Genomic DNA, 14549 nt, shown 5'->3' on the forward strand with positions numbered 1-14549 from the left:
TGGTTTTGTGTGCTTAATTTTTTTTTTTCCCCCAGTTCTCTTGAAAAATAAAAAAACCCAAACCTCAGGAGACTGAATGTGATAAGCAAAACTCACCTTGGGGAATGACAGATTGTCCTCAGTGAGTGGTGGTGTTAATAGCATTTTACCTAGTCATAGCAAGAAATATAATGGGGTTCTGCAGGGTCTGTGTTGGGTACCACTTGTTTACTATCTTTGTAAATGATCTGAGGCAAAATATGCATTAACCTTTTCAAACAACAGCAAGCATTGCTAACACTGTGGAGTACTCAGAAGAAATATACAACATCCTGAAGGAAAATAAACAGAAATTAATGAAGTGAATTTTACCAGAAGAGGAAGAAACAGTTTTAAACTCCTGAGAAACTGTAGCTCCAGATGTAGCTGAGTAAAGATAAAATTTTAGTGCTGAGAAGGATTCCTGTGTTATACCATGTACTGATAAAGTGTAGAAGTCAGCTTAAACCTTGACTCTCCCTCCTTTGCTGAAGAATCCCCCTCATACTGTGCTTTGTGTTGTGTAATACGGCAAATGGATTGAGTACTTCCTCAATGTATTAATATATATTCAGAAGTGTAGGAAAAATGTCAGATTTTTCTTTTTTCTATGCTGAAAAACTGCTGAACTGGTAGAACTCTTTGTAAACATAAAATTGGAGAATTGAAGATTTACATAATATACACAGAGCCTCTTGGATTCTGTGCTTCACAGAATGAATTACGGTTATGTACCTCATTTAGAGACTATTATAGAAGGTTAAATCTCTGAGTATAACTCAGTCCTTTTATCATCAATTTCTTTTCAACTGGGCCAATGACCTGAGAGCCTCAGGGTCTCCAGATTGTGTGCCGGAGATGGATATTCACGGATTTCCTGAATAGCATTTTGGTGATTGTGCTTACAACCCCCTATTTTTTTCTTGTTGCCTTTTTTCTCCTGCAGTTTCTTAAAGAGGCCTTTTCTTCTGGGCTGACATCTCAGAAACTCTACCATCCATCTTTTTCTTTATGATATTGCATATAAATTTTGTTAATGTACCTGTGTTCAGAAATGCCGGTGGATTTAGGGACTCAATTTAAGTGCAGGAATGCAGTCTCTGCTACCAAAAGCTACATAAGGCAAGCTGTGTCATGATTTTGTAGAGGGAGGATGTAGGTGATTAGAACTGAATAGAGACATTTCAGTAAAAAAGATATAAAACACATGGGAAGCTCCTGTATCATAGGTACTAATACCACAAATACAAATTCTGTTGGGAAGCAAGTAGCTTGAAATTTTGGAGGAGAAAAAGCAATGTTGTTTGGTTGGACTTCTCATTTCAAACCAGAACTTAAAAAAAAACCCCATCAGTTTTAAAAAATATTAGAATTGTTGCAGAATAAAAAAATATTCTGGGTTTCAAATTATTTTCTTTATTTTTAAAATTTTTCAACTGTTTATTTTCTGTTTTTTGATATTTTGAGATGCCTAAGAAACCAAGAAATGCACTATTTGCACAGATTTCTCTATTCGAGGGTAGCACTTCCATGGCTGCTACCCTTGACAGGTGTAAGAGATAATTCAGTTTTGGCACCTGCAGCAGAAATTGTTCCTGGCTTGTAGCTAGCATAGAAATTAATTAAAATCAAAACATTCCAGTGAAATAATTATTTTCCTCACTGACCTCGTATCTATCTATCTATCTATCTATCTATCTATCTATCTATCTATCTATCTATCTATCTATCTTCCTTCTGTTTCTTGTGCATCCCAGGGTGCTCTTTCTGTCTCTACCAGGCCTGGCAGGAGAGCTGCTTGTTCTCCTCTGGCATCAACAGTTGGCTGCCCTTCCTGGGCAGAAGGGGTGGTAGCAAAGGTAAGGAGGGAGGGGGAAAAAGAGGAGGCAAGGGATTTTTCTAGCATCACCATTAAACTAAGTTCAGGAAGGACTGAAATTGCACGGCTGATAAGAAAACTGGGTATTCCCCTGGGGCTGTGGGCAGGTGTGGTGGGGCTGCTTGTGGCGTGAATTAAATATGAGGTGCTGCCCTGAGAGCTGGAGAGGCAGATTGAGGGGAAAACCAGCAGCGCTTCTGTGTCTTACAGAGGTCCATTGTGAGAGCTTGCCACATTTGTTATAAGTCCAATTTGTATCTGTCTGTTCAGTGGTTTTTCTATAGGTGCGTCATCCAAATGTCTTTTGCTAACAACTGTGTGCTGTGTCATGTCCCAGAGGAGAAGGCTTCTAGTCCAACATTCACACTTCATATGAGGGAGAATGACTGGTAGACTTCTGGTGCGCTTTCCTTTAGGATCGTCACTGGAAATTCCAATCAAATTCAATCTATAGCGCAACACTGAGCAGAATTGTTTCAGGGTAAAGAAAAATGCACAAAATCATTTGTCTCCCACGGAAAACGGACGAATGTGTTTGAAGGGACTTTTGATTACATTCATGACTTATTCTTAAAGTCTATGTTGCATTAAAACCCATAGCATTTCCTGTGCACGCTTGCAGCAATGCATTTACTTGACGTGGAGCAGTCACACAGAAAAGACCTTCCTGTGTGGTTTTCCAACAGAGAAAGAATACAGGGTGAACCTGCTTAAAAACGCCTGAGGGCAAAGCTTTCTAGAAAATGCTTGCTAAATTAGAACCTTATCTCCTTTGCGTATGTGGAGTCCAGTCCACCTCTATCACTTATGATTTGCATTAACAAATTCTGATGTTCAAGTGTGAATCAGAGTTTGCACAAGTGTATTAGGAATGTGGGAAGGTGGCTTAGGACATTCATTCATAACAGTCAGCCACCCATAAACATTAAAAAGCCTTATTAATTGCACTGATTTTTTTTTTTCCTTTTAAAATTTTCCCTTCAGAAGTGAGGAGAAAGGATTCAAAGAAACCAGTGAACCTTCATTTTTCTTGGAAGATACGAGACATGTAGCCAGAAACAAGTACTGAAAAGAACAAAAATAGATGGGGAACTGGAGCCCGAAAGACCATTTTGTTCTACTACTTTTCTCCTCGAGCTTCCTTACTTACACCTTTGTGAAATCCCTGTTGCAAGCTCCTATTTCTCCTTTTACTCTTCATCTCTTTTACTGTAGTTGCTTCTTGACATTGTTACCCCTTTTGTTCTTTGCATCCACTTGTCTTCTTCCCCTCTTTTCTTCTATTCACTTCCCTCTTCGTATTTCCTTTTTTCCTGTCTCTTAAAAGTGCTCACCTGATTTTCTTTACTTTTTTTTTTTTTTTTTTGTAATTCTCTGTTTTCTTCATTGCATTTTCTAATCCCAGCAAAGCATGGCTGGCTTCTCTGAACATGATGGTGACTCCTCTTTAGATCTGGAAATGAGCTGAGAAACAGCAGAGATTATCAGTGCATGGTTCTCAAAGCAGCAAGACATCATTTTAGTGGCCAGAATAGCAGCATATCATCCCTGTGGCCAGGGCAGGAGCTACAGTATTTCTCTTGCTTCCTTGGTGATCCTGGTGTCCATTCCAGGGGTTGACAGCAAGATTGTAGATAAATCAGAAATTTCAGTTTGGTTTTTCTGAGTCAAGACTGCTACCAAATAATAAAAAAAAGCCCTTCACTCTTCCATGCCTACTGCTATCACACCGAATTTCAGCCTCTTAAAGCAGCTGATGAAATTATCTCCTGTCAGGTTTTTCGGGGTGTTTTATATTCAGTAGAGATAATTAGAAAGAAAGAAGCACTGTTGATGAAGTTCTGTGTCTAAGATACAAAACCAGAATTTTGCTTCACTCTGGACTTCTTCACCCATTTGGATGTTTATAAGGGCTTTTATAAAAAATATTCCTGCTCAGGAAGTGTTTTCAAAGTGTGTTGAATCTGCTAGTTAATTCCTTTGTTGAAAAGAATAAGCCTCATTAAGTCAGAGCAAGCTATGGAGTGTTGTTCTACAGTCACCTGTCCTTATGAGTGGTTAGAAACCTCTGAGCTGTTACAGCTTTGTGCCCGACAGACTGGCCAGGGAAGCTCAGACTGGAACTGTATCCTGTCTTAAGGTAAAAAAGTGTTTATTACTATAGTTGGAGAATCGTGTTTTCCAATTCCAGTAGCAACAGAAAATACAAAAAAATATTCTCAATTTTTATGTTTTTTTGTTCTTCTATTTTTAGCAGACCCTGGCCACTGGGTCACTAAAGTTAATTGGTATTTGTGGAGTCTCCTTCTCTGGAGACATTCAAACCCACCTGGACACTTTCCTGTGTAACCTCATCTGGGTGTTCCTGCTCCGGCGGGGGGGGATTGGACTGGATGAGCTTTTGAGGTCCCTTCCAATCCCTGACATTCTGTGATTCTGTGATATTTACCCTCTTCCCTGAGAACTTTTAAACTGGTCCTGCATAGTGACAGGAGAATTTTTAGCAGTCAGAACAGCTGATGGAACTTCCCTTTGGAGTCACTGTAGGAAAAAAGAAAACCAAAAAACAGGACAAAGTAGCTATAAAGCCATGTGATGGTCTCTGTATACCAGCTCTCAACTAAATACTGTCCTGCGTAAGCAGCTCAGTTCTCTCAGTGGCAATTGTGCTAGCTGGTACCATGTCATAATTTGGTCCATCATAATAAGAATAAAAAGATCATAGTCCTGCTTTTGGTGGGATAAATCCCTGTTCCCAGTTTTGCTAAAAGCTCCTTCTTAAACCAACGGAAGATGTGGATGTGTGTCTAAAAGTGGAGTCTGTCACTGTTCCAAGTAAATTTACATAGTGTTATCTCAGCTGAACTAACAAAGAGTGTTCAAGCTTGATTTATGTTTAGGTCCAACTTTTAAAAGGACAAGGCCCAGATCCATAATCATTAGTAAAATTGTGTTTTATTTGCATATACAGTTCCTGCAGTTACATATGCAAACTGACTATGTATGTGATCTCAAAACAGCCATTTAATATGTATTACTCACCATGCATCTATGATTGCATGTGCAGTGTGTGAACTGGTTATGCAGTTGTGCATAGTCACAAACTGCAGTGCTTACAGGAATATAGCTCTCATATGATAGAAAACATACACGTTTTGTTTGACTACATGTAGTTGCCTAGTAATAAATTTTCTTTGGAATAATTAAAAATCTTACAGGTAAAATCAACAGAAGGGTTTTCTTCATATGCTTCATTCTTTTCACACAGATTGATATGTTATTTGTAAAAATTTTAGATGAACTCAGAGGGCAGTCTCTAATGTTATGAGTGAAAACAGAGTGCGCAGAGTTGGACAGGCTGAGATCCAACTACTGGTGTGTGCCAGGGTCTTCTGAAACTGCTCCTGAGACACAGTTCCGCAATTGCAGTCATCGTCAGTCATCCATTATGTACCAGGGTCTGCTATGGTATTTGCAAAATGCAGAAAACAGGCTGATGTTTTTGATGTTACACAGACATCTTTGTAACGTTTTCTTTTTTTTGAGAGAGATTATTTAAGATGATACAGCTAGTAAAACCAGTTGAGTTAGGCTGTGAATTAATTGAAGCAGCACTTTGTTGATCAAGGAAGCAGTGTCCCTGTATTATGAGGAAAAACAGGCGAAAAACTGCAGTATATAAGCAGGCCAATTGGAGCCGTACTCTCTTTGGCATTCCCCTGAAGAGCAGCTTCATGTTAACAAATGGGCGACTTGCACAGTGTGTAGCTGAGCTTTTTAAACATGGATCTGGATGCTTCACACAGGGAGCTCTGGTAGCCCTGTTTAGGACAGGGAGGAGATGAGTGATCTGATGGCTTCACTTGCTCTCAGTGTTTTCTCAAGAGTAAACGGAGGTGTATGTGGGTGACTGAGACCACAGATTGTGGTTTCTGCTAGTCACATAACACCCTAGAGGTAGAAGATTGAGAATTAGGTCCCATGTTTACAATGTGGGTAATGTTTGTTTAATTCTGTAAAGCAATGAAATAGACTAAGAGAAATTTGATTTGCTAATGTGTAAGTAAAGACCTGGAGAGGTAAATCTGACAAATTTTCCAAATACAAGATTCAAAGCCTCAGTCAGATATTAACAACGCACATACTGGTTTTCAGTTCTCGTAACAACATTTGTGAGGAACATAGCATGTATTTAATCCTTAAATTTGACAGAATAAAACTTAATCCATCATATCCTTAATCTGTTCTGGCAATAAAGATAACTTTTATAACCAAAAGGTCTATGTACCTGTCAAGAAACATGTAGCACTTTTAATTTTTCAGCAGGAATGTGAGTGGCTCGTGTGCAGTAGGCAGGTGCAAAGCAATCTAACCTTGAGGGACCATCAGTGCTGTTCAGAGTGTATTTGTCAGGGTGCCAGTTAACACAGTGTGAGCTGTGAGGGCAGAAGCTTTGCACCCTCTGCCAGGATCAGTCAGCAGCTCTGACACTCTTGGGAGGAGAGAACAGCAAAATCAAACAATCTGTACTCTATTGAATAGCAGTCTTCATGTGATACTACTGCAATCACAGTTTGTCCCTCTTTTGCCAAATTAAGGTGATTTTACACCACTTTGCTGTTTGTAGGCAATCTTTTGCAGTTGTAACTGCCTGTGAAAATGTATTCTTCTTGCTTAGTTTCTGCTAATTGAGAAAACTATGTTAACTGATCTTTTGCACTGTGTATGTGACTACGGCAAAAATTTACTTGAATGTTTCTGTTTTATGGATCTGATGCTGGGCTGTACTTGTACTTGCATGTGTGAAAGACTTGGTTATGGCTTAAACACAAGGAAATGAAATTAGATTGTCCTGACTTTTATATTCGAAGTTGTTCAGAAGTAACTTCTTGGTAATGTAACTTTTGATGTTACATTTCTGTTTTATTGTAAGGAAAAACAGAATGGTTAAATGGTAAAGAAAATGAAGTGAACCTTTAGCAAGAGCTATTTCCTAACTATTAGAAGGCCACAATTTCTCCTTCTGTTTCTTCACAGTTAGCAAAGGAATGAGAAAAGACATTGTAAGTGAAGCCTCTCCCTGCAACTGGACAGCCTGTGTTCATTCACACAAGGACAAAATTTGGATTGTGATGTATCATAAAGAATTTGAATAATACAAAACCGTCCAAACTAAACTTTATTAAACCCTAAAAGATGTCACTTTTGAGCATAAGATAGCTAGAAATAATATTAAAACAAAGACTTATTTTTATTTTAAAGTTACAAGTGCCTGGAAATTCAGTTGAGAATTAATGTAGCTTCTCTTTTATCTATATAGTACCACTGCTGAAGTCAGTGGAGTTAGTGTATCCTCCCGTGTGCTGCAAATAGCAGATTTACAGCTACTTTATAGTGCTAAAGAAAAATTGATGACCGATCTTATTCTGTTGAACTAACATTATATTGTGTCTGATGATTATAATGTTTTTGCTCAACCATCTCGGTAGCCGCCTTTCTTTAGCTGTAGTGAAATGTGTAAGCAACTCTTGCTTGAAATGGGAAATTTAAGGGTCAGTGTTCAAGTTCTCACAGATGCATAATAATTCTGTTGTAAAAACAACAATCTAAAATAGCCTTATATCCTGTTGGTTCGCTGACAACTGAATTAATTTGTTGTCAATGACCAAAGGAAATAACTGGGTTCTATTTAGGTCTATGATTAGGACTGTTTCCAAGTCCGTATCTGGGATGTCAGTCTTCCATAATAACACAGTTCCTAGTAGTATTTGTTTGTCTCCAGTAGTTATTTCATTTTGATTCATATCTGAATCAGACCTATGGGATTGATAGCTGATTCCTGCAATTATCCTGTGCAGCTTCTTCTCCCAAAATAATTTGAAACTACTAAGAGTATGCAAGTTTCTCTATCCCATTTTATAGATGCTAGGTTAAAAATGTAACAAAACTAGCAGTAAGGGAGGGAAAAGTTACATAGGAAAGGGGAAAAAAGTGAGGTTTTCAAGAAAAAAAGCAGTGATTAAATGAGAAAATGATGAGGGTAGAAGCAGTAAGTAAGCTTTTTTGAGAATGCAGGAACCACAAAGGAAAAATCTGTACTGCCCAGAAGTGCTGTTAAAAAGGCAGTGTCTGAAGATGAACAGTAACCACACAAAACCAGAGGGACAGAGGAGTCCCATTGGTCTTTGTGATGGTGGAGCAGGGACAAAGAGAAGTGGTGGAGTGATTGAAAAACAATTCGGTACTGAAACACTTGATACAACAGGGTAAAAGAGGCAGGTTCTGTTAAGTTTTCTCCTCCAACTGTAGCTTTTTGTGAGGAAAGCAAAGGCTGCATCTCAGATAAAGATGTCCTAGAAATCTGAGAGGACATCAGATATATACATTGTACATCAGAGTAAAGAGTAAACAGCCATTTTCCCAGTGTAGAAAAAGCAGACATATATTTGTAGCTTGGGAGGCAACCCTGTAAGAACTATTTCATTAATTGTCTGCAAAGTATTCGCAAGGGTGAGGTTTGTGTTTTAAGAGTTCTGGTTGGTTTGTGTAATTCTTATTTGTCTATTCAGCTTCCACTTGCAGCCCATTTGAGTTCTTTTCATCATGCTATTATGTAGTGTTTCCATACCCTGGTAAACAGCTGTCATCATCTGCACAAGTGGCCACCTCATATCAGAGAGGAAATGATTCCACTATCCAAGAAGTTTGTAATGTCTGATATGCTCTTACCTTGACATAGCGTTTAAAAGTCAAACACTATTAATTTTTAGCAACTTGTACAGGTTCTTTTTTCCTTGCTGTTCACATTCATCATGGGCCATTTTCTCTAACCCTTCTGTTTCAGAATGACTACCGCAAGCTGTCTATGCAGTGCAAGGATTTTGTGGTTGGTGTTCTTGATCTCTGCCGCGACTCGGAAGAAGTGGAGGCCATTCTGAACGGGGATTTGAATTCTGAGCCAGTTGAAGCGCAGAGACACAGAGCATCACTGAGCCGTGTGAAGCTGGCTATTAAGTATGAAGTCAAAAAGGTAACTCCCCATGGCCAGAGCTTTCAGGCAGTGTAATAAGAATGCAGTGTTATCTTGTTTACTCCACAGGTGTTATGAATTGGTGGTTAGATGCATTACTGAGGGATAGTGTGTGTAATCAAGATTCTCACAAGGCAGAAGCTGGCAGAAGTGGATTATGATGGAGTTCCATTTAATCTACTGTCTACAGCTGAGAACTGGCAGGAGATTTTAGTGATATAAATCAGCTGTGTTAGCAGGGTGATGTGGTTTAACCCAAACTAGCAATACAACCACGATAGCTGCTTGCTCACCCCCTTTCCCCTGCCCCACAACAGGGGAGAGAATCAAAAGGAAAGGAAGAAACTTGGATTGAGATAAACACAGTTTAATAAAAATTTATTTATATAATAAAAAATAAAAATACTAATACACTACTAGTAAATATATATATATAAAATAGAAATAAAAGATACTCAAGGCAATTCCTCACGACCTCTGTCCACAACTGAGCAGCCAGTCCCAGCAAGCCACACCTCGTCCTAAAGCCAATCTCTGAGAGAGATAAAGAGGAAAAAGGCAGAAAAGCCCAGAGGCCTCTTCAAAATGGCAAAAGGCCAAGCTAAATGTCCGTAATGAAACTTCCCCGGCTATCCCCAAAGAGAGAGATAACAGAAGAGGAGAGTGAGAAACCAGAAGGCCCCACTCTTAAACCTGGAGCATGACGCTAATGGGATGGAATACTCTCATTGATCAGTCTGGATGTCAGTCAGGCTCTGCCCCCCTATCTCGATGTCTGATACCTGTGGGCAGAGGGCTCAGAATGTCCTTGATCAGAGCAACTGAAAACATGAGCTCTGTGCTGGGGTGTTATCTGCTTGTTCTCAAACTCAGTCCAAATAATGAGCATGCTAGCTATGAAGAAGAAAGGTTTCTAACTTCACAAAGAAAATAACCCATTTTCAGTTAAAGCAGCACACAGGGTTATACACAGTTGGTTAGATTGTTCTGATTAAGAAAAAAAAAAGTTTTCAGTGGAGCCATGTTTTCTCTCTGTTGAAAGTAAGGATGTGTCTTTTTGGCAGTCTGTGTGATAATACCTAATCCAAAGAGAAGGCCGTATTTGTGAAAGTGTTGGTTTCAACCAATGAGGAGAAGGGGTTTGTTTTTTATTTCCTTTTGTTACCGTTGTTTTCTGTGCACCAAACTTAGCCTCTTCTCTTGCAAGAGAGTAATTATTTGTACTTAACCTCAAAGTTTTGGCTCCAGTTCCTGACAAATACAATTCATAATGTACAAGACTTATGTTTTTGGTGGAAGGAAATAAACAGATGGTGTAGAGCTGTTACCATATTCATACATGTCCTGTTCCTTGTAAATGGCCATTCCAGAGAGCAAGGATCAAGCCAGAACATGTCTCTGCCACGGTGGTTGTTTGATGCTGGGATTGGCTCCATTACCATTGTGGCAGATGATAGCGACATTCTGACTGTAGAACAGATTCAGATGAGGGAACTCCACACGAGGTGCTTTCAACCGTGTTACCGTAGGAAGAGGACAAGGATGTGGCTTATGTTTTATCTTTCAGTATTTCTAGCTGTGCTTCTGGGTCAGCTACATTAAGGTCAGTTCACTGTATAAGCAAATAGAACTGCAGTTCCATGAAATAGTTAATGAGGCGTATGCCCTTTGCGGAGCGAGGAAAGACAAGAAAAAGCATATGACAAGTGAGCAAATGTACTCAAAAGTTTAGTGGTAGGGAAATGCATTTTTTAATTCTATTAGTAGTTAAACGCTTGCACTTAATACCCTGGACACTGCAATAAAGAGCAGCACATCCTGTAAACAGGATTTTGAAGCAGACTGACGCTGTAGCCCCAACAGTGAAGGTCTAAGGGAATTAAACCCAAGAAAATGAGTTAGAACAACTAGACTTGCTTTGTGTGCTGAATTGCTGCTGTGGTAGTGCTTTTTGTATTGTGTCTTAACTCTGTCTTTAGATTGCCAACAATATTTTACAGAAGTTACTGACATTGGGCCAAGTGCTGCAGTTCTTGCTGAGATAAAAATCAGAATGGAATTTCTGAGTAAAATCAATAAGAGTTTGAGTAAAATCATAAGATTTAATTTTCAGACACTGTAGTCTCTAACTGATGGGTAACAAAGAAGATTCAAAATTCTCTTTGTATATTGTATGTTTGTTTATCAGAGTATGCCAGGATCTGTTTCTGCTGTGTCTAAACTCAACCATTAGGGTGCTAGGAGTGAATAACATTATAATCACTCATAGCCATACAGAAAAGTAATCACATACTGATGCCTTGGTTCATGGTCATGAAACTGAATGTACCTGAACTGTTACAGTCAATCATGCCAGGAAAAGCAGCTAAATTAAAGTCGGGATTTTTTTTTTTAATTTTTTTTTTTTTTTAGTGGCCAGATACCGTCCTTATGCATCTTTGTTGTTCACTGGGGTTTAGATTTCATCCTAAAATATAAGATAACTGTGATAATAAGATCAACAATGTAACAAAAAGTAAGAAACTGCATGGAAGGTAGGATGAGAGAAGAGAAATGCGAAAGCAGCAAAGTGTAGGATGATGTGATTGGTATGTGAAATATGATGTGAACTACTGTCCTTGAAGGAAACGAAGCTGGGGGAGACAGATAAACAAGAAAAAAAAACCCAAAAACCACAGACCTGAGAAGAGGTTTCAGTTGCTGAAAATAACAGCAATGAAATCATAAATTCAGAGATTTCAGCAGAGCCAGAGAAGGATGAATTTCAGAGCTTTTATGGATGGGAGAGATGACAGAAGTTGCTCTGAGGGCTTGGAAGTGGTGCATATTGTGCAGTTGCCAACAGTAAATAAGTTACCGAGAACTTTTCAAGAGCCCTTAAACTTACTGCCAGAGAAGAACTTGCCATAACCATTGGCATCTTATTCACTAACTGCTTCCTTTTGTGGGGAAAATTATAGCACAGGCAGATCTCCTCTCAGGATCAGATCGAAATGTTGATAGGACAGGAGGAATGAACCAGCACACAGCTCTGGATGGATCCAAGAGGGCCCTGGGCTGGTTCCCAGCCCTAGGCCAGCTCCCTTAAAGCTCCTTTCCTGGTTCTTCCCATTCTCTCTGGTAATAGGAGGAATGCAGTGGGTGGTTTTTTCCGTTTCCTCTTCCCTACAGTTTTATACCTGCTATAAAAGAAACAAAAATCTTAGTAATTTGAAGTAATTATTTACTTTCCTGTCTTTGCCCAGTCAATGTGCTGTAGGATTTGTCCCTTGGTGTCCTGAGTTGACAATGAAATTTATCTTAGTGAAAGAAGAGACTGCAGGCATGTGTCAGAACATACAAACACACCCAAAACAGTCTCTTTTTTTCAAATTGACTAAGCTGGCAGTTTTTTAATGGCGCATAAGCTTCAAAGGTGACAGCTTAGTAAAAAGAATATAAACATGGTTCAAGTTGACATTGATTTCTTGAAGACTTTAAAAATATTTTTGTTTCTTACTGTTGGCCATTCTACCCTAGGTACAAACTGCATTAATATGTGGTCTACCTGGTTAATGAATCATATACCTAAACACTTTGGGACTTTTGTTTTAAAACAAAGTAGATTAAAATATGAAGATTGCTTCACTTTTTAAAGTCTGTGCAAGAGCTTCAGATTGTTCCCTCTGAGAGTTTTAAGGTTACCCGTTTTCATTGCCAATGATTTTATTTGAATTTTTTTAATGAAACTTGCCCTATTGGACTACTGTACATACTTTTTAATGAGATTTGGAATATAAATGGAGTTCTGCAGGAAGGACCTGGCAAGCAACACTGTATCTAGTACATTATGATCTCAACAGAGTACAAAGGGTAATAAAATGGATATCCAAGGCTTACAGTTTGGTTTTGTTGGTGGTTTTGTTTTGTTTTGCTTGGTTTGGGTTTATGTGTTTTGTTTGTTTGCTTTGGTTTTTAATTATTATTTTATTTTCTACGTATAAGCAACTTGTATCAAATCTCACTCTTAATCCAACACAGAGTTATCAGAGTTGTAAGAATGATTTTCAAACCCTTTTTGTGAAACTGCCCAACATTCTTTACTCAGATGTACTAGTAACTGTCAACCAATTTGACAAGTATGTTATCTGATTTCATCAAACCGCTGTGATAACTAGGATCTGTACCCTTGTGCTTAACTGATGTCCTGCATGCTCTTGTGACGTGGCAGTCGCACAGCACATGGTAAATAGTCATAGTGATAATGATGGGTGCGATGACACTTTAGAAATGGACTTAACCAGAAATGTGGATATAACGGACAAGGAACATAGAGAGATACAGCTTCTTCACTCCCACGCCTTGTATTTCTTCAGTAGCAGCACCTGACATGGGCTGCACTCTCATGGGGACGGGAGCTGCTCCTGGTGCAGCGGCTGCACAGCCTCCTCCGTCCTCATAGCAGGTTGCTTCGTCCCAAAGAAATACAACAGGGATTTAAAAACCGAGCAACAGATACTCACCCTTCAACAAACTCAGTCAGATTTTAGTAATATAAAACTTAAAGCTTTTCTAAACAAACACAGTTGTTGGCCTCAGCTTGTTTTATCATTCCATAATTAATTTGGGAATCATTCACTTTCTTTGTGAACACACTAAAATCTTACTGAAACTAGGAAAATAACATTTGCATATGTTTGCTGCATAGGAGAAAGTTGGAAGTTGACTTTTTTTTTTAAAATTTACTTGAAGTGAGTACCAGATCCTTAATATCTCTTAGGTTAGTCTCTTAGCACTTCAGTCTGTGCTCTCTTTCAGTTTTGGGATGCCGTGGAAATTAGGGGTGAATGCAACATGTACAAAAGGCTCAGGAAAGCAAGTTTGTGTCGTAATAACTGTCTGAGGAGAAGCTGAGCATTTGTCCTAAGCCTGTGTTTTCAACTTGTCTGTGTTTTCGTGGCTAGATCCTGATGAATTCACTTGAATGCCCTATTTCTTTGTCTTGGTGTTTGTCTGGCTTGCCTTTTTTTTTTTAATGAGGGGGAGAAGGGGGTGTTTGGTTGTTTTTTATCTATTTTCAAGCACTTGGTTACAAAAGTTCTCGATTATGTCTCATCTCTGCTTACTTAAGGTCAGGTGAAATTTTTCCATTGACTAGAGTGGGCATCAGAGTTAGGTCAAAGGAGAGTCAGTGTATTTGCAAACAGTCTTTCATGTGACCGAGTCTGGGTACAAGGAAAGTAAGTAACAAAATTTAGATGTAGGGCTGAACATTCAAAAATGGCCCAGCATTCATTAACTTGAAATTCAGTAGCTGTGTATGCTCAGCCTATTGACAATCAGGACATTCTTGCTTAACTGTCTGAATGTTATCTTATAAAATTAAATGCTCAGATTTGGAAGTACCAGCTTGTTTCTTCAGGGACTATATTCAGATATTTGTACACATTACCTCTTACGGTTTCCCCTGTTATGCTTGATATCTTTTAGTCCTTCTGCTATACAAATAAATGAGCAAATACTTGATAAATAATAATGTAAACTGATCAGCAAAGATAAAAGTAATATCTCATAAAAGAATCAAATAAAAATGAAATTAACTTGCTCAGAAATTACTGAAATGTTACACTTCAGATCTTATTT

The 14549-nt window shown here is 38.6% G+C and overlaps 1 protein-coding gene across 3 annotated transcripts in view; it reads left to right on the forward strand.

Moving 5' to 3' along the window:
- Nucleotides 1–14549, forward strand: part of TRPC3 (transient receptor potential cation channel subfamily C member 3) — a 41942-nt gene that overhangs the window by 11661 nt on the left and 15732 nt on the right. For all 3 annotated transcript variants that reach the window (XM_071808090.1, XM_065836649.2, XM_065836651.2), the window contains exon 3: nucleotides 8742–8927. In XM_071808090.1, the coding sequence (XP_071664191.1) occupies nucleotides 8742–8927 (186 nt within the window). The remainder of the gene's footprint in view (nucleotides 1–8741; nucleotides 8928–14549) is intronic.

The sequence above is a fragment of the Patagioenas fasciata genome, chromosome 4, assembly GCF_037038585.1.
Source record: "Patagioenas fasciata isolate bPatFas1 chromosome 4, bPatFas1.hap1, whole genome shotgun sequence".
Classification (NCBI taxonomy): domain Eukaryota; kingdom Metazoa; phylum Chordata; class Aves; order Columbiformes; family Columbidae; genus Patagioenas; species Patagioenas fasciata.